Below are 18,525 nucleotides of genomic sequence, written 5' to 3'. Positions count from 1 at the left end.
ATGTTCTCTAACATGCAGAAAGAACAGCTCCGCAGAAGAAAATCATACCCCAAAATAGATTACAGCCCTTTTATATAGCAACACACTGAGCGTGAAGGAACCCCGATGCCTCATAGTGTATAACTTTATTACCAATCACAGGATTCCTTTTACACTTTCTTAACATGTTATACAACAAAGCCTCATTATTTACCAAGGTCATTTGGATAGTTTTCGAGCATCACTGGGCACTGGCCAGAAGTAAGACAATGGTTAATTGAAACTAGATAAAACCGGCCAACACCATCTAAAGTTAGACAATATATATATAATATATATATATATATATAAATTGGAAATATCCACAGCACACTGGGTAGTAAAATCCCAAAAAGTTTTTATTCCATCACAGTGAGGGTGTCCAGAACAACGTTTCAACCAGCTCCCTGGTCTTTTTCAAGCTCAGTATACAATGTGCACAACACACAATTTATAAGGGTATTCATCAAGTACCAAGATAAGTGTCAATAAATCCATAACATCAAATATAATGTGAAAAAGAATCAATCTTTTAAAAATAATCAAATACATCATACCAAGATAGTGAAAATATACAAATCAATACATAATCAATTCCAAAGTGTACATAAATACTGTGCTATGTGCACCAATACCTTCATAGGTGTCCGATTGTATAGATCAGACACCTGGGTGCAAATTAAAAACAAAGCAGTTGCTAGGGGAAGCTCACTCACCCGGACGAACTCTGGCTTGTAAACAAAGAGAATGCGCATGCGCGGCAAACCAAGCCGCCGTGCATAGCACGACACAATGTATAACTTCCTGTCGCTGTCTATGGGCGTGTTCAGAGCACGTCCGCTAGACAACTTCCACCAGGGAGCTGGTTGAAACGTTGTTCTGGACACCCTCACTGTGATGGAATAAAAACTTTTTGGGATTTTACTACCCAGTGTGCTGCGGATATTTCCAATTTTTTGCTTACATATGGATCCCTTACCCGGGTCTGGACTCTGCGTGCACCAATTCTTGTTTGCCTAGGGTGCTGCTCTCCTTCTATTTATATGCTTTGGTCTATGAGCGTGCGCTAAACCTATTATATGGACGTTGTGACAGTTATATACAGCAACATGGAAGCAGGTATGTCTGCCAGTTCTACTAATATGGGTGTCTCTTCATATACGGATGCAGATATCTCGAGGATTTTGGGAGATGTTTCGGAGGATGGGACTTTCCTACATACACCATCAATGATTGATGTTAAAAGGAATTATGAGTTTGCCACGAAGAAGTTACTCAGCTTACAATTGCATCACACTATGCTAGCTGAATATTTCAAAGCTAAAAGGATCCCCCGTGGGTTAAGGTCACAACCCAGGGATTGTGCATATATGAATGAGACTGAATACCGCAGCAGGTTTGAAGCAATATCAAATAGATACGCATTTGACCTCATGCTTTTGCATATGGAGTTTATTTTTCATGATATTACTAAAGTAAAGCAGCTGGTTACACAAGTGGAAATAATACTTAAGGACAATATATCCGGACAGGATCTGGATAATCTCCTTGACAAACAAAAAGAGTTTCTAACAAAATTTAGAAGTGAGTTGGAGGATGGTAAAAAGCGTCAATGGCACAGAGACGTACAGGATTATACCAACAATAAGGTCTATAATTGGGGATCCCCATTTAATAATCAGAGAAGAACTAAGAGGAACAAAGTTAATAGTGAAGAAACTTTAACTAATGTCCTGGAGAATCCACAAGGGGTCAACAACATGGACAGTGGTTCATCTGTTTCTTTTTTAGGACAGCGCACACCCCAGGGAGATGCCGTCGGCGGGGCGGCAGAAAGCATGACAGGAAACGTAAGAACCAGGAACAACAGAAGGAACGCTGGCACCCCACAGACCAAGATATTCAAAAAGAAATGAGCACCGTGATTAACATTTCGTCTAAAGAACTTACTCCTGAACAGCAGGGACTCTTACAAAAAGGACTAAGTTTTTGCCCTAGCGTCACCATGGATTGGTTTCAATTTGAGTTAGATTTTTTGCAATTTGTTCGTAAATTTAAGCTTAAAATGTGGTTTGCAGGCAAAAATGTATCGACTTTTCCTACTGATGTCTCTTCTTCTTCTATGAAACCATGCGACTTAAAGAATACGGCTTAAAAAATGTAAGTGATTTTTCCCCAAACATCGACACTAATGTTATTGATGTATATGCACTATGTGTAAAGAGAGATCTAGGAAAATTGAGGAATAACATAAAACAATTGAGGTATCCCAACATGACTAGGAGCGAGATGGACTCCCTGGCAGTTCTTGTTCATGACCACGATCGCATCATCAAGCCCGCGGACAAGGGCGGTGGTCATGGACCGAGATCAGTATGTCAGTGAAGCCTTGAGACAGCTACAAGACAGTACTGTATATGAGTGCCTCCCTAGGGATCCCAAAATGAGTATTGAAAAAAAGATCAAAGGAGTTATTGAGTATGGTTTGTCTAGGAATCTTATTGATGAAGATGTGGGTAAATTTTTGGAGGTACTCTTTCTGGTGACCCCTCAATTATACCTGTTACCTAAAGTTCATAAAGATCTGAGAAATCCTCCCGGACGACCCATCGTGTCCGGGAGGAATTCCATCACCTCACGGATGTCCATTTTTCTTGACAAGTTGTTACGACCGTTTGCAGTTAATGCACGGTCGTATATAAGGGACACTAATGATTTTTTGCGAAAAATTTCAGGGCTGAATATACCCAGTAGTGCTATAATAGCGTAATTTGATGTGGTCAGCCTCTACACCTCCATCCAGCATGATGGGGGTGTAGAGGCTGTCAGTGACTGTTTGCGGAGGGCAAATTATTCTGGTGAAAAAATTGATTTTGTGATCACATTGTTACTACTGGTGCTTGAGAACAACTATTTTCTTTTTGATGGTACTTTTTATTTGCAACGTCGGGGTACTGCAATGGGCAGCAATGTGGCCCCGACGTATGCAAATATTTTAATGAGTTTTTTTGAGGAACAACACGTCTATGTATCCCACCACTCCGGGTTTATCCTGGAGTGGTGGCGATACATAGATGATATTTTCTTGGTTTGGACAGGAGATATTAACACACTTTTCAGGCCTACCTTAATGATAGAACAAGAGACATACAATTTACCCTGACTTATTCAACTAGTTCCATCAGTTTTCTTGACATACTCCTCACATTGGAGGGTGATCGCCTGACCACTGATCTATTTGTTAAGGAAACGGACCGGAACACCCTTTTAAGGTATGACAGTTGCCACCCCCGACTGATGGTGAACTCCTTGCCCTTCAGCCAGATGCTGAGGGCAAGGAGGATCACAGACACTTCTGACAAACTTGATAGAGCATTAGAGCTAATGACTGACAACTTTAGAGATAGAGGTTATCCAATGCAGCTGATACAGACACAGCATGCTAGAGTGATGACTGATGGCTCACAACAGACTGACAGGAATCAGACGGCAAGATTAGCCTTTGTGAGCACATATAATGACTCCTCCCCTGAAATAGGTAAAATATTACGAAAACATTGGCATCTCTTTTCAGGTCTGGGACATATTCCAGAATTTTTACAACCTCCGCTAATGTCATACAGAAGAGCCACAAGTTTGAGAGATAATTTGGTACGTGCAGACGTGTCACAAAAGAAAGGACAGAGACAAACTTTTTTATATCAGAGAAAAAGGGTTGTTTTCCGTGCAGAAACTGCATTAATTGTAAATATATGCAAAAAGGTGATAAATTCATACATCCCAATTTGGGAACTGAGTACCCTATTAATTTCTATCTAAATTGTAATTCCTCTTATGGGATCTATGTATTGTGGTGCCCATGTGGTCTCCTATATGTCGGAGAGACCACATGGGACATGAAGACGCGACTAAATCAACATAGATATACCATCAGAAAACACAAGGATGATCTACCTGTGCCCAAACACTTCTCAGAGGTGGGACATGGTGAGGGTGATCTGAAATTCATGGTCATCGACCATGTCCCTCCTCTGGGGAGGGGTGGTGATAGACAGGGATTACTTAAAAGAAGAGAACTAAAATGGATCTTCGCATTGGGCACACTTAGGCCAGGTGGCCTAAATGTTGAATTTAAAGTGTCATCAAGGGTTGTTGGTAGATAGGGGGTTGTGCCTCGGTTCTTTTCCCTCTACTTTGATTTCTCTGCATCTGTATACTCAGTATATATATTGTTTTATGTATTAAGAAAGATTTATCAATACCTCTTATTTCTTGCTCCTTTTGCAGTATGCGGCTGGGAGGATATGCTCAACTCATCGGACTATATCAAGGATTGATGAACAATTCTTTCTTTTCTGTACTCAATAAATTGTTTAATCTAATCATGTTATGGAGTAGTCTGTGATCGCACTTTAGGCATGGGCGGCAGCTCACACGTTGGACAGTGTGATTTGGGAGAGCCTTAAGTGCTGTTTTCATTCTTTATTCCTATCAAATTTTGATTTTATTTTCATTTTTTATTACTTCTTTTAAATTTTTTTCTTTATTTTTTATTCTTTATTTTTTATTTTTAATCCTTTATTATTAATTTTATTTACATTTATATTTATTTTAATTCTATTTTTTTCATTTTTATTGTTCACTTATTAATGTTGTTCTATTCTTTATTTTTTAAATTTTATTTTTTTGTTTTAATTGTTTTATTTTCACATTAATTTTGATCAGGGGTTGGTTATATCAACCGTACTAGTCCTTAGAAGGGTTAACTTATTTTGGACCATAGCAACAGGGCCTTGAGTGTGTGGGTACCTGGGCATAATGTGACTGGAGGGTCCAGTGGGAGGTGTAGAGGTGACATGTCCTTATCATCAACCAAGTAATTGGGTGAGATGGGACATGGACCCAATGGTGTATGCCATTTGTCACAAATGTGCTGATTGACATGCGCCAACATCGAACCCAGGTTTTGCCAGGCTGTGGTATCACCACTCTGAATGAATTTATGATACCCTTGGACTATAAAATATTATTCATTATCTTTTCATAACCTTAATTTTTATTTGATTTTGTTTTATATAGTATTTCTTCTTATTTTTTTTTTTTCATGTCATTTTCTTTTATGTATTCTGTTATTTTATTGAGGCTATAATATCCACATTTGAGATATCTATCTGTCCATACGTGTGATATACTGGACTCTTTGCGCCTGCGCGGCTGATGCCTTCTGTCGGGACTTAGTCTCGGGTGTTGGTATCCATTGCGCATGCGCTGGAGACTAGTGACGCGTTGCCATGCCAACGAACGCGCTCTGATTAAGTCCATGTAGGCGGAAGTTGTTTAGCGGACGTGCTCTGAACACGCCCATAGACAGCGACAGGAAGTTATACTTTGTGTCACGCTATGTACGGCGGCTTGGTTCGCCGCGCATGCGCATTCTCTTTGTTTACAAGCCAGAGTTCGTCCGGGTGAGTGAGCTTCCCCTAGCAACTGCTTTGTTTTTAATTTGCACCCAGGTGTCTGATCTATACAATCGGACACCTATGAAGGTATTGGTGCACATAGCACAGTATTTATGTACACTTTGGAATTGATTATGTATTGATTTGTATATTTTCACTATCTTGGTATGATGTATTTGATTATTTTTAAAAGATTGATTCTTTTTCACATTATATTTGATGTTATGGATTTATTGACACTTATCTTGGTACTTGATGAATACCCTTATAAATTGTGTGTTGTGCACATTGTATACTGAGCTTGAAAAAGACCAGGGAGCTGGTTGAAACGTTGTTCTGGACACCCTCACTGTGATGGAATAAAAACTTTTTTGGATTTTGCTACCCAGTGTGCTGCGGATATTTCCAATTTTTTGCTTACATATGGATCCCTGACCCGGGTCTGGACTCTGCGTGCACAGATTCTTGTTTGCCTAGGGTGCTGCACTCTCTCTCTCTCTCTCTATATATATATATCAGCTTTATTTCCACAGGTTGCAGGTAAAGCAAAACATAAACAGGACAGGAACAAAATAAAGTCCTAGACCGTCTGGTCACTGACTACACATATCAGCATGCCCTGACTACTAGCTGGTGAGCTACCCTCAGCCAGTTAAACATGTGACTCCTGCAACCTGTTACTCACAGTTCACACCACTTCTTGGACCACTCGCAGCGCCTTCTGCGTGTTACCTAAACAGGGTCCGTGTGTCTCCCCCTCTAACAGCCAGCATACTGTTTCCCAGGGAGACCCCAACTATTCTGTTTCCTTTCCTTTAAAAACACACTTTCCCTTCGTGATACCTCATTAATCAGGCCACAGGTGGAGCATTCTCCAGAGTTAGCAAGGGAAATACACCCTTTCCTTGCCACACTGCCACATATCCCCCCCCCCCCTTTGCTCAGACCACCGGGAAGGAGAACATGTATTTGAAAGGCAGAAACCATCTGCCTTTCCTTTCTCTTGGACAACTTTTGTCCCACAGTCTCTGAAGTCCTTGACTTTTTTCTTCCGGACTTTTACCAGCCACCAATTGCAAGTCTCTCGGTCACACCTCTCCAGTACCAGGTTCTTCACCCTGGTGTGGGCAGGGTTCTTGAAATTAAGGACAGAGAGGACCGAGGCTTCTAACCTTTGTCTTCTTCTGGCTTGCCGGACCTCTGCCTCTGCTTCAGAGAATCTTTCGGCCTCAGTGGCTTCACCAACCACTGTCTTGTTCTCTGTAGCTTCAGAGGACCTCCGACACAGGTCCATCTCAGTTTCAACTTTAGAAGGCTTCCCACCTGGTTTCACCACAGTTTTGACTTCAGTGGATTTCTCACATGGTTTCACCTCATCCCTTCCAGCTTTCTCTTCAGGGGCACCAGCTTCCTCAGGTTTGGCTTCAGAGTCTTTGGCTCCTTCAGATTCTTGTGTAGAATCAGCTTCTACTACTGTTTGGCTCTTCTCTGCAGCTTCTTCAGGCTTACTCTTCTCTTCACCTGTAGCTTCAGTTGTGCCATTCTCTTCACTCATAGCTTTCGAGGTTGACTCTGGTTTAGTTTCTGCTTCAGAGAATTTCTCTGCCTCAGCATTACCTTCAGAATTTTTGGTCTGCTCAGGTTCAGAGGATTTCCCGCCTGACTTCTCCTTAGTCTCCACTTCAGAGGATTTCACACCAGGTTTCAGCTCAGTCCTAGCTTCAGAGGACTTCTTACAGGGATTCACCTCAATCTTAGCATTAGAGGACTTTTTACCAGGAAAGCATCCCTGTATCCCGTAACTTCTGCCCCAGAAGCCTTTCTTGAGCCAATTCCACCATAGCTTGGTCTCTGCTCTCTTTTAGGACTTCCTGGTCCTTTTTCTCACATTTTTGCTGCTTACACTGGAGCTCAGCAGACTTAATTCTCTCACTGTCAAGTAATTCTGTCAAGTCTGACAGTATCTTCCATAGACAGCAATTGTTTCCTTAACTGTTCATTGTCCGCCAGCACAGCCACCTGCTCGTAGAGTTGCGCTCCCAGCAAAACCAAGGTAGCTACGTGGGACCTTCTGCGCATTTCGTTCTGCGCATCCAGGCTCTCTTTTAAGATCTTCATGTTATCTTCCAGATTTATATATTTCAGCTGCTCACTCGAGGTTTGCGGAGATCATCTTCTCACTGTTCAGCAACTGTTTCTTGGTCTTCTCTAACTCATTGATACATTTTCCACTCTCACCAATCTGTTCAGATAGATCTGAGATCTCCTGTTGCAAGTTCTTGTTTTCATGTTTCAGAGTCTCAACTTGTTCCAGGGCCTCCTCATACTGCTCACAGAGCAAGTCATTGTCATGACGAGCAGATTGAAGAGCATGTGCAAGGGCACTCTTCGCCTTGACTTCCTCCTCAAGTTGTCTCTTAGATTTAGAGACACTCCAGATTGCTGGCAAGAGCCTAAGCTTCCATCTTCATTTCATTCTTCTCTTTTTCTATTTTTTCCATGGCCTGATATGCACCATGTAGAAGACTCACTTCTTCTTCCTGGAATGACATCCGCTTGGCCAGACTCTGCACTTTACTCTCCTTGCTGGTCACAAGACCCTGGGAGCGGGACAGTTCATCCTGCAGAGCCACAAACTCACTTCTGTGGTGCTCCATGACTTTTTCCAGCTGAAGCCTCGCTTCTTGCTCTTTCTTAAAGTCAGCAAGCGATTTGTCCCTCTCCTCTGTCAAGCGATGTACCTCTTTTTCTTTCTCTGTCAACTTCACAGAAACCATCTGCAGGGATTCTTCCAGATTCTGGATCTGCTCCAGTTTTTTCCCTAGGCCAGCTCATCTTTCCGAGACCTTTTACTGACAGCGGTCTCCTCACTCTCACTGTTAGACCTTGAGACATCCTCTGGTCCTCTGTCATACACTCGACCCAGCTCTTCTCCATCTCTAGATGAAGTCTCCCCCTTTTTCGGGGTTGCGGACACTTTTGCCTCATCACCATCATCAACAACAGGTGACACCGACACCTGGCAGACTTCCTCTCCCATCACTTTGGCAACTCTTGAGACTCTTGCTAAACACTCCCGTCAGACCGGCAATCCATTGGTGGTAAGCTTGTTGCCCCTGGCAACAACTTCAATGGCTCTTGGCACCAGCGAGTCAGGGTTATTCCTGAACAGTTCCTCTGAACTGTCTCTCGGCTCCTTGGTAGACTTTTCTTTTGTCTTGTCACAGTCTCTCCACGGCCTGGCAAAACCGACTAGGGCTCCTGGGTCTGCAACAATATCTGGTCCAGTGGTTCGACCTTCCTGGTTACAACCCCTCTCTAGTCCAGATGCCACATCTCCTTCACTTAGGACTCTGTCTGTGACCATAAGCGCAGCCCCCAGCTCCACTGGTACTCTTTTCCGGAGTTTTGGTTTTTTCACAGCCATCTCTGTAGTTTCTTTTCCAGTCACCTCTTTAACTTGACTCGTGGACTGTTCTTCAGCTCCCCTAGTGGTCTGGCACACTCCCACCTGAGATCTACCTAGGGTCTGCTGACACTCCCCATCCTCATCCTCTGCTGGGTTACTGTCCCCTGCTATGTGGTGTAAATCAAGTGTTGTGAGCCTATCAGGTGTTCCTGCTCTAGTCACCTGACTATCTTCCCACAACTGTTGAAAAAACTGAAAATCTTTCCCCAGCACTACTTCATACTCTAAGGTTGGCTCTATTGCAACCTTGTGACTTATGGTACCATAGGGAGTAGAAATACACACATTAACTGTTTAATAACCCCAAATACCGGCTTGTATAGACATTACAGCAGGGTCTGGCTTTCTGCAGCTATTCTTTACCAGACTTATTACACATTTTGGATCTAACAAAACCATAATCTTTTTACCTTCTATTTCCAGCTCACACAGGTTTTCTTTTGTCCTGCGAGAGGTGGCAACAGTACTCTTTACATCAGAATACATTAACATAAGTGTTTCAAGAAAAACATTATCAGCCTGCATGGGTTCACAATATACAGCACCATTCACACAGTCCAGTAGAGACCCCCCAGTCCTCACTCCTTCCGGAACCTTTGTGTGCGTATTCTCTGGCTCACTCTCCTCATCCAACAACTGCCAGAAATATGGAAAGTCTCTACCCAGAATAATTTCTACTGTAAGTTCGGCACAAACCTCCATTATATGGCTCAATGTCCCAAAACACATTTCAAAGTCAATTGGAATAGTCTTACCAAACTCTGGTCGGGACTTCACGAATGGAATAACGTTTGGCATAATTCTGCAAACAGTCTGGCAGCAATCCAGTTCCACAAGTAGTGGGATTCCACCCACCAGTAACTCACGGGTCCTCTTTTCCGTCTTGGCAACCACAGCTTGTGGCCTATGTCGGTTGGTCCCAGCAACGGCCTTTCGAGGTTGTCAAATTTTCTTGAAAAAAAATAAAATAAATCTCGATCCGTTGCCCCTAGCAATTCTCCTCCACAGACCCCAAACTGTGCTTGAACTCCTCTGCTGGGCTCCTCCAACTTGCAATCTTGCAGGGGGTTGCTCCTAGCAACAGCTCCTCTCCAACTCGCTCGTTGGTTGCCAACGCAACGGCATGCCCGCATCCTCCACCAAAATGTGACGAACTGTCTTGGGGATTAGCTCTGAGATCGTCCTGGTCACGTTCCTCAAAATAACACCACAGACTACAGTTCCGCATACAAGTCTGGCTCCTCGCCAGCTTTATTTCCACAGCTTGCAGGTAAAACAAAACATAAACAGGAACAAAATAAAGTCCTAGACCGTCTGGTCACTGACTACACATAGCATGCCCTGATTACTAGCTGGTGAGCTACCCTCAGCCAGTTAAACATGTGACTCCTGCAACCTGTTACTCACAGTTCACACCACTTCTTGGACCACTCGCAGCGCCTTCTGCGTGTTACCTAAACAGGGTCCTCATTTAGGTAACACGCCTCATTAATTAGGCCACAGGTGGAGTATTCTCCAGAGTTAGCAAGGGAAATACACCCTTTCCTTGCCACACTATATATATATACAGAGAACATTGATATCAAAATATAATGTTACCAACATTCCCTCCTCTGATATCTATGTTCACTCTCTCAGTTCATCTCAGCATAAGTCCCTTCCTCAGCTGGGTTTTTGGACATTCCTTCATAGAGAGGGAGTATCATCATAGACATCTTCTTCTAGAGGAATAGTTTGGTATATAGTTCTTGTCACAGCAGTCTCAATCAGTTTTTGAGATAGTCCTCGGATGCAGGGAATGCAACAACATCCACAGGTCACCAAGATGGCCAACACAATCGTGATGGAGATGAGGGAAGACGTCACCAATCCAGTCCATCTTCCCAACCATCCCTCAGGCCAGTCGGTGAATGGGTGACTTATTCCGGAGTTCTTGGCCATCTCATTTGATAATGCAGTCATTCCTTCGATTGCTCTGGTCACGATTCCTCCTGGAGCTGTATTGTTGGGAATAAAGGTACAACACATACTGCCAAACATCCTGAAGACCCCTCCTCTTTCTGCTAGTACTATATCTAGGGCAATCCTATTTTGCCAGGCCATCAAAGAGGTGGGGGCCAATTATTCTGCTAAGCCTTTGACTACATCCCTTATAGAGTGTACAAACCTCTGTTGGTTATAGCAGATGTAATTTATTCAGTCAACATTTTTGTTTACTGTTCTCCACCAAAAGAACAGAGGCTCAAACCCTGCTACCACTTCATCTCTGGCCTAAAACTCATTAGGTACTCCACGTGGATCCCCTATCTCATCAATGTATGCCTGAGAATCAAAAGACCCTTTAGGAGAGGTGTCCTTTCGGCTACGTGAGTGGCCTCTTTTCCAGGGTGACTGACAGGTTATGGAGGGGCATAGCCAGTTGGACCACAGTACCCTCAGGCATTGGCTGGGATCCTAGCTCTTAGCCGTTTATCTCCGCATAACCACCGGACGTCAGCCCTTTGGGTATCATGCTCAACCCAGCCACCATCTTTCCCTATTGTGTTAATCCTCTCCATACAGTAGTCATCAGGCAACGATCCCAGGTTTGTACCGCTCTCATTCTCTGGGAGTGCAAAGAGAGTAAAATTGCCAGAAAATGTCATGACCGCTGGGGGTATCTGAGATCTCTGGACCTGAGGAAACAATAAACTCAATGTATGACAGGTTGTGTTAGTATCAGGTTTGTTTGCTTTTTGGAACAGTTTCATCATACAATTTAAACCTTCTGGATCTGTACTAGGGTTTAGAGGAAAGGGTGCTGCAGCTAAGTGGAGCCTGGTACCCGCACAGGCTAGGCAATTTTCTCTTTTAAATGTTTTGGCTTTATAGCTTAGCCATTAAAGCCACTCAACAAATTCTGTACTTTAAGGATATTAACTGTTTAGTTTCCACAACATTAATCCCCCTTTGATTATATTGTTTGCCATATCTTCTCAATATCCCAATGACTATATTCCACCAGCAGATTGAATGCTAGTATTCAACATGCTGTTGGCAGGAACCCCACTTGTTTAATAAAAATTTCTGATTTAAGAAAAAAAAAAGAATATGGAAATACACCATGCGTGGACATCAAGTGCCCTGCGGGCGCACTACAATGCTCAGAAGAGAAGGAGTCACATTTGGCTTTTGGAAAGCAAATTTTGCTCAAATGGTTTTTGGGGGGCATGTCACATTTAGGAAGCCCCTATGAAGCCAGAACAACAACAAAAAACACATGGCATACTATTTTGGAAACTACACACCTCAAGGCACGTACAAGGGGTCCAGTGAGCCTTAAAACCCCACAGGTGTTTGATAAATGTTCATTAAAGTGGGATGTGAAAAGGAAAATGTTTTATTTTTTTTCAGTAAAATGCTGGGGTTACCCCAAATTTTTCAATTTCACAAGTAGTAATAGGAGAACATTTGTAAATACATTTCTTCGGAGAAAGGACATACCTCATATTTGGTGTGCGGATGCACACCAGAGCATAGCCAAAACTAAAAAGTGTGCCCGCCCCAAACCCTATGCTGTGAATCATCATTCTGGGAATGTGATGTGTGTGGCCGTCCCTATTCTGTTATTTGAGGCAACATAAATGCCCTTCGATGATAGTGACTCAGTGACCCAGGACCCATTTTTTGAAAAAAAATACTTCCAGAGGTCTTATCAGGGTTTTTTTTTTTTCTTTGATGAAAGGGTTTTTTGGGCAATTTTGTGGTTTATGGGGTTAAAATTTGGAATTATAGGAAATTAAAGAGAATAGGATTCAAAATTTAGTACTCCATGGAAGTGTGATACTCCCTGAAGCATTCCTTAATGCAGAGGCCCGGTTGATCGTGGCAAGTGTCACAGTGAGTGGTGGTGTCCTTCTGTATCCTCCTCTTGTCCTTCAGTATCCCCCTCTTGTCCTTCCATATCCCTCTCTTGTCCTTCCGTATCCCCCTCTTGTCCTTCCATATCCCCCTCTTGTCCTTCCGTATCCCCTCTTGTCCTTCCGTATCCCCTCTTGTCCTTCAGTATCCCCCTCTTGTCCTGCAGTATCCCCCTCTTGTCCTGCAGTATCCCCCTCTTGTCCTGCAGTATCCCCCTCTTGCCCTTCCATATCCCCCTCTTCTCTTGTCCTTCCGTATCTCCCTCTTGTGACACACACTACATTTTTTCTAGGATCGTCCCTTCTTTCCAGTGTGGGGGACCTCACCTGGAAAGTTTTGGCCTGGGACGATCCTGGCACCTATAACTCCAGTTCCTTGGGAAATCTGGCCTGCTCTTTCCCGGTCATGCATACAAAGTGCCAACATTTGTTTGTATGTTCCCATACCATGCAAAATTAGAACATCAAAGAAAAAACCAGGGTATTCAGGGACACAAATTTCAAACTTTATTGTTTTAGAAAAAAGGACATACATTTAAAAACATTTAAAAAAGGGGGGGGGGGGGGTACAAAATACCAAGATGGTCCTACAGATGCACAACCGGAGGTCCATAGAACAAGAGGTTAATCACCAAGGAAATACCTATATATACAGATGGCTATAAAGAGCCTACTTTGTAATAGCAACAGTGTCCCAGCTAGTGGCTATATTTAGTAAAGTAACAGCCATATACATTTATACACATAGCAAGAGGTTGTTAGTTCCACCTTCTAAGGACCTCCGTCACCCAACGTTTCGCAATTAGATGCTTCTTCCGGTCACCAAAGATCAGGGCCCTTAGGAATTCTTCTTGGAACTGGAGGAATGTCCCTGTGTTGTCAGCGTACTGGGACAGTACAAAAGAGTTGTACATGGGAACCTGTACCATGCATGTAGACCACAACTTTTTGTACCATGCCCATGTTTTCTGCATGGCCATGTATGGCTTGAGGACTTGATCAGAAAGATCAAATCCCCCCATATACTGATTGTAGTCCAGAATACAATCGGGCTTGAGGACCAGTGTTGAAGTACCTCACACAGGGACAGGTGAGCTGCCATTACCATGAATAGTGGTCAGCATAAGGACATGCCTCTTATGCTTATACCTGACCAGCAACAGGTTATCATGGGTCAGGGCACGGGACTCACTATTGGGCATAGGTGTCTGTACAAAATTTAGAGGGATGCCCCTCTGATTCTTCTCCACGGTCCCACAAGCGGATGTGGATCTGGCGGTCAGGGATGTGAAGAGAGGGATGCTGGTATAAAAGTTATCCACGTACACGTGGTAACCCTTATCCAGCAATGGGTGCGCAAGGTCCCACAAAAGCTTCTCACTAACAACCAGAGTGGGGGGACATTCTGGGGGTTTAGTACGGGAATCTCGTCCCTCATATACTCTAAACTTGTAAGTGTACTCAGAGGTACTCTCGCAAAGTTTGTAGAGTTTCACGCCATACCGCGCCTGCTTCGAGGAAATGTACTGGCGAAAAATTAGTTCACACTGCACAATTCCTGCAGAATTCCTCGGGTAGAATTCTGCGCAGTGAACGATACCATCAGTGTGAATGGGTCTTGCACGAGACCCGTTCACACTGTGGAATTTCAGCGGCGGACAATTCCACCGCTGAAAGTGTTCCGCACAAAGAAAGAACATGTTCATTCTTTGTGCAGAATTCCACGATTATTGCATAGCTGCCAATGGTGACTGCGCAGTGCCGCACCGTCCTACAACTGTTGGTGGCTGCCAGGCTGATTCCCTGTTCGCTGAATTCCACGACTGGAGATTCAGCATGCGCTCCTCAGTGTGAATGCACCCTAAAACTGATAAGAGACTCCTCTATAGAGAGCTCCCTTCTAGGTACATAGGCCTCCCAAAATTTGCCCCCTAAGTGATCTATGACTGGCCTTGCTTTGTAAAGCCAGCCATAGGCAGGATAACCTTGGGAGGAAATCATGAGGAGGAATATAAAAGGGGAGGATGAGAAAAAAGAAGAGCGAACGAGCTCTAATAATCCAGACGAAGGAAAAGCTTTATAATAAGTGTGTAAATCCGGAAACACAAAACCGCCGTCTAATGTCTTCAGGGTGAGCGTCTATACGGGACACGTGGTCTCTTCTGAATCATAACAAAATTACTAAATAACCATCGGATAGAAGAGAAATAACAATTCCGTACTATGATAGGGACGGACTGTAAAAAAAAAAAATTTTTGGTTAAATATAAAGATTTAAGAACCTTTTTCCTTCCAATCAACGACATATATGGGAATTTACGAGCGTGTAACTGGGTCTTCAATCCGTGTAATAATGGCGCAAAGTGTGAAGTAAAGAGATCTTGTACCAGATGTGATCAGATCTCTAGGGATTTTATACCCCGGGGAGGACAAAGAAAAGGAAAAGAATTACACCGATGTTTACTGAACCCGGGGGACGCTGAGATATTGACGACTTCTCATATAGAAAAATGGATTTTATGATCTGAGACCGAAAATAGACGTCAAGACGGGAAACGCTGGTCTAGGGTTTGTGATAAATAAAAGTATCTGCAGCGTCTTATGTTCAGAAGAGACGATCTTCAAGGGAGACGCGCGGATCCTGTCTGATGCCTTGAATTAAAGTCTCTATAATCATAATGAGAAGGGGGCGGGGACAACACTGACGCGTTACATTCCCTATATACAACGTCAGGGACAATATTACATTTATTATAAGTCCAGTGTGCGGTGATGAATAAAAGAATAATAAATCATATAAGAAATAAAACTTTTATTAACAATTGGTAACAAGTTTGGAGATGCAGTATATGATATATGTATAAATGTCAGATATCCTATGTACATGGTGAATATATAGATGTGATATCTGCATCATTTATTGATCTGAGTTGACTTCTCCCCAGTGTGAGTTCTTTGATGCTGAAGAAGAGTTGATTTCTGAGCAAAACATTTCCCACATTCTAAACATGAAAACAGCTTGCCTCCTGTGTGAGTTCTTTGATGTTGAAGAAGATAGGATTTCTTAGTAAAACATTTCCCACATTCTGAACATGAGAATGGCTTCTCTTCTGTGTGAGTTCTTTGATGTTCAATAAGATGTGATGACTGAGTAAAACATTTCCCACATTCTGAACATGAAAATGGCTTCTCTCCTGTTTGAGTTCTCTGATGTACAACAAGACTTGATTTAAAAGTAAAACATTTCCCACATTCTGAGCATGAAATTGGCTTCTCTCCTGTGTGAGTTCTTTGATGTACAACCAGACTTGATTTAAAAGTAAAATATTTCCCACATTCAGAACATGAAAATGGCATCTCTTCTGTGTGAGCTTTTTGATGTCGAATAAGACTTGATTGCTGAGTAAAACATTTCCCACATTCAGAACATGAAAAAGGCTTCTCCTCTGTGTGAGTTTTTTGATGTTGAATAAGACTTGATTGCTGAGTAAAACATTTCCCACATTCTGAACATGAAAATGGCTTCTCTTCTGTGTGAGTTCTTTGATGTTCAATAAGATGTGATGACTGAGTAAAACATTTCCCACATTCTGAACATGTAAATGGCTTCTCTCCTGTGTGAGTTCTCTGATGTACAACAAGACTTGATTTAAAAGTAAAACATTTCCCACATTCTGAGCATGAAAATGGCTTCTCTCCTGTGTGAGTTATTTGATGTTGAATAAGATTACATTTCTTGGTAAAACATTTCCCACATTCTGAGCATGAATATGGCTTATCCCCTGTGTGAGTTATTTGATGTACAACAAGTTCTGATTTCTGAGTAAAACATTTCCCACATATTGAACATGAAAATGGCTTCTCTCCTGTGTGATTTGTTTGATGTACAACAAGACGTGATTTATAAGGAAAACATTTCCCACATTCGGAGCATGAATATGGTTTCTTTACTGTATGAGCTCGTTGATGTCCAACACCCCTTCTGTGACCTTTATTTTGCTGAACATCCTGTGATGAGTGAGAAGACAGGACCTGTATATAAGGATGAGATGACAGATCTTGGCTGTGAAGGGCTGAGGGTGTATCTGGGATAATGGAATGTTCTTCATATGTATCTTGTGTGATATCATCATCTGCTTTATAATCTGAAGATATAAGATTCTCCTCTGATCTCCTGGTACAAGAATCTGCAGAGAATAACACAGATTTTATTATCAGTATTAACCCCTTAACAACCCAGGACATTTAAGCTTTTGTGTTTTCTTTTTTTCCTCCTCTCCTCATAGCCATAACTCTTATTTTTCCATCTACACTGGGTTTGAGAGCTTGTTTTTTGTGGGACCGATCTTATATTTTACTGCACATTAATACAATGTAATTCCAAACTAAGATACAGAGGCACCGGCATGTACACTACTATAAGTATGCAAAGCAGTCCCAGTACAGCAATCCACTTCAGGCACCTGCCCTGGTGCACATAGACAAGAGATGAATTTCAAATGTAGAAATATAAGAAAAGACAGCGGCCAGCACTCACCATTCAGGGATCTTTATTGTACAGGGACGGCCATTTATAGGATACACCTTAATAAATGGGAATGGTTGGTGATATTAACTTCCTGTTTGTGGCACATTAGTATATGTGAGGGGGGAAACTTTTCAACATGGGTGGTGACCATGGCGGCCATTTTTAAGTCGGCCATTTTGAATCCAACTTTTGTTTTTTTCAATAGGAAGAGGGTCATGTGACACATCAAACTTATTGGGAATTTCACAAGAAAAACAATGATGTTCTTGGTTTTAACGTAACTTTATTCTTTCATGAGTTATTTACAAGTTTCTGACCACTTATAAAATGTGTTCATGTGCTGCCCATTGTGTTGGATTGTCAATGCAACCCTCTTCTCTATATACTGCTATATACTACTATATACACCGCAGGAGCAATGCTAGCACAGGCTTCCAGTATCCGTATACACTGCTATATACACCGCAGGAGAAATGCTAGCACAGGCTTCCAGTATCCGTATACACTGCTATATACTACTATATTGTCACGATGCCGGCTGGCAGGTAGTGGACCCTCTGTGCCAGAGAGGGATTGGCGTGGACCGTGCTAGTGGACCGGTTCTAAGCCACTACTGGTTTTCACCAGAGCCCGCCGCAAAGCGGGATGGTCTTGCTGCGGCGGTAGTGACCAGGTCGTATCCACTAGCAACGGCTCACCTCTCTGGCTGCTGAAGATAGGCGCGGTACAAGGGAGTAGGCAGAAGCAAGGTCGGACGTAGCAGAAGGTCGGGGCAGGCAGCAAGGATCGTAGTCAGGGGCAACGGCAGAAGGTCTGGAAACACTGGCAAGGGACACACAAGGAACGCTTTCACTGGCACTAAGGCAACAAGATCCGGCAAGGGAGTGCAAGGGAAGTGAGGTAATATAGGGAGTGCACAGGTGATAACTCTAATTGGAACCACTGCGCCAATCAGCGGCGCAGTGGCCCTTTAAATCGCAGAGACCCGGCGCGCGCGCGCCCTAGGGAGCGGGGCCGCGCGCGCCGGGACAGAACAGACGGGGAGCGAGTCAGGTAGGAGAGCCGGGGTGCGCATCGCGAGCGGGCGCTACCCGCATCGCGAATCGCATCCCGGCTAGCAGCAGGATCGCAGCGCCCCGGGTCAGAGGACAT

At 43.1% G+C, this 18,525-nt stretch overlaps 2 protein-coding genes across 2 annotated transcripts in view; one reads left to right on the top strand and one right to left on the bottom strand.

Moving 5' to 3' along the window:
- Positions 1–18,525, bottom strand: part of LOC130298083 (zinc finger protein 850-like) — an 89,586-nt gene that overhangs the window by 37,754 nt on the left and 33,307 nt on the right. Inside the window, exon 6 of the mRNA XM_056550976.1 lies at positions 15,763–17,032. Coding sequence (XP_056406951.1) covers positions 15,763–17,032 — 1,270 coding nt within the window. The remainder of the gene's footprint in view (positions 1–15,762; positions 17,033–18,525) is intronic.
- On the top strand, positions 1,156–4,372 carry LOC130298066 (uncharacterized). Its single transcript, XM_056550961.1, has 2 exons — positions 1,156–2,178; positions 4,306–4,372. Exon 1 carries the CDS (start codon positions 1,161–1,163, stop codon positions 1,932–1,934), a length of 774 nt encoding a protein of 257 aa, XP_056406936.1. The 5' UTR covers positions 1,156–1,160; the 3' UTR covers positions 1,935–2,178; positions 4,306–4,372.

Source organism: Hyla sarda, assembly GCF_029499605.1.
Source record: "Hyla sarda isolate aHylSar1 chromosome 1 unlocalized genomic scaffold, aHylSar1.hap1 SUPER_1_unloc_2, whole genome shotgun sequence".
NCBI classification, from domain to species: domain Eukaryota; kingdom Metazoa; phylum Chordata; class Amphibia; order Anura; family Hylidae; genus Hyla; species Hyla sarda.
This window is presented reverse-complemented; position numbering and strand designations above follow the sequence as displayed.